This window comes from Brassica oleracea, chromosome C4, assembly GCF_000695525.1.
Source record: "Brassica oleracea var. oleracea cultivar TO1000 chromosome C4, BOL, whole genome shotgun sequence".
Lineage (NCBI taxonomy): Eukaryota > Viridiplantae > Streptophyta > Magnoliopsida > Brassicales > Brassicaceae > Brassica > Brassica oleracea.
The window spans coordinates 14,907,277-14,908,654 of NC_027751.1; the positions used below are offsets into that span (position 1 = coordinate 14,907,277).

The window sequence follows — 1,378 nt, forward strand, 5'->3', positions numbered from 1 at the left end:
CAACGAGACCTGCTGCCAAGCTGAGACCTTCCTTTGTGTGTAAGTCAAAAGGAATACCTCGGATATGAGCCCACAACGGTATTGAAGTAATTTCAGGATATGCTTCCTCAGCGTTAGAGCCCCATTGTGAGACATAGAACATAGAAGTATCTACGTACCACAGTTTCTTTTCCAGTATTTTTGATCTAATGAACTCATTGGGAACTCTAACAAGCATGGAATGTTTCAATGGCATCAGGTGAATTTCCATCTTGGATGAATGGGGCCGTAGCCTGGCATTTTGCCAAGAAAAGAGCCCACGATGTACTCCTTGTGAAGAGCAGAACCACGCTCAAAAACAACATCAGGAATGAGTACTCTCGGTTTACCAGCATGAGAGATAGAGGTGGGGGCAAGTCTAGATAGGGAACGGTCTGAAGGAAGCTTAACTTTAGAAGCATAGGAGGGAGGAGGGTTAGATGATTTAGTTAATGGGGGGTTTGGGAGTTGAGGATTTAGAGGAAAGGTTAGGGTATGAGCGCTTAGGGATAGGGTTAGAGGATGAGCGAATGGGAATAGGGTTACGGTTAGAGCTTAAGAGATTGGGGTCAGGTTTGGAGGCAAGGGGTTTAGTTGAAGAGGGAGAAGGAGCATAAGCTTTATTAGTAAGGATAGGGGAGGAGTTTTTCGGAGGGATGGTAATGAGTATAGGTTCAGTGTTCGAGTTAGTAGTGACATCCTCAGCAGAAGAGGAGGGAACTTCCACACTGTCACTCATGGTAACATCAGAGACTAAATGAGGATCAGTGGAAGAAGAAGTAGTAGATGGCTCCTGCAAAATCTCAAAGGAGAATTGGAGGGCAGTATTAGGGTTAACTGTAGCAGTAACAGTAGTAAATTTGGGGGAAGTAGAAGAAGAAGGGGGATGAAGGAGATGGGGAAAATCGGTAACTGATGGGGGTAGTGATGGGTCAGGGGGGTCAGGAGGTTTGGGTAGCAGCTCACCAGAAGTGGACGATGATGGATTCAGAACGGAAGCTAGACGACCAGGAGAGAGCCAGTGGTTCTCAGGAGATGACATTTTTGGATTCCCTTAATTCCTTCGGAAGTTACACTCGTGGTTTTAGCTACATGAAACTGACGTACTCTTCAAGCAGAAACACCTATCGTCTCTATTATTATATTTAGCGTGATGAAGGCGAAGGTGATAGCGTTGAAAAAAAAAATATACGTACTATAAGCCGAAGTGAAAAATGAAACAGAGTACTGGAGAGAAATACGTACTATACTGTCGCTTCTCATCTTCAAGAATCTCAAACAACTCACCCTGTGAAAGAAAGAGTTCCATCATATAGGTGCAAGTATAGGCCTCATCAAGCAGTTCTTTTGGAAACTACAA

The 1,378-nt window shown here is 44.2% G+C and overlaps 1 protein-coding gene across 1 annotated transcript; it reads right to left on the reverse strand.

Moving 5' to 3' along the window:
• Nucleotides 1–463: 463 nt before the first annotated feature.
• LOC106338220 (putative protein TPRXL) lies at nt 464–1,060 on the reverse strand. Its single transcript, XM_013777250.1, has one exon. The coding sequence runs from the start codon at nt 1,058–1,060 to the stop codon at nt 464–466; it is 597 nt and encodes a 198-aa protein (XP_013632704.1).
• Between the last annotated feature and the right edge of the window lie 318 nt (nt 1,061–1,378).

Coding starts and splice junctions, on each gene's coding strand:
- LOC106338220 (XM_013777250.1), bottom strand. CDS start 1,060: ATGTCATCTCCTGAGAACCACTGGCTCTCTCCTGGTCGTCTAGCTTCC.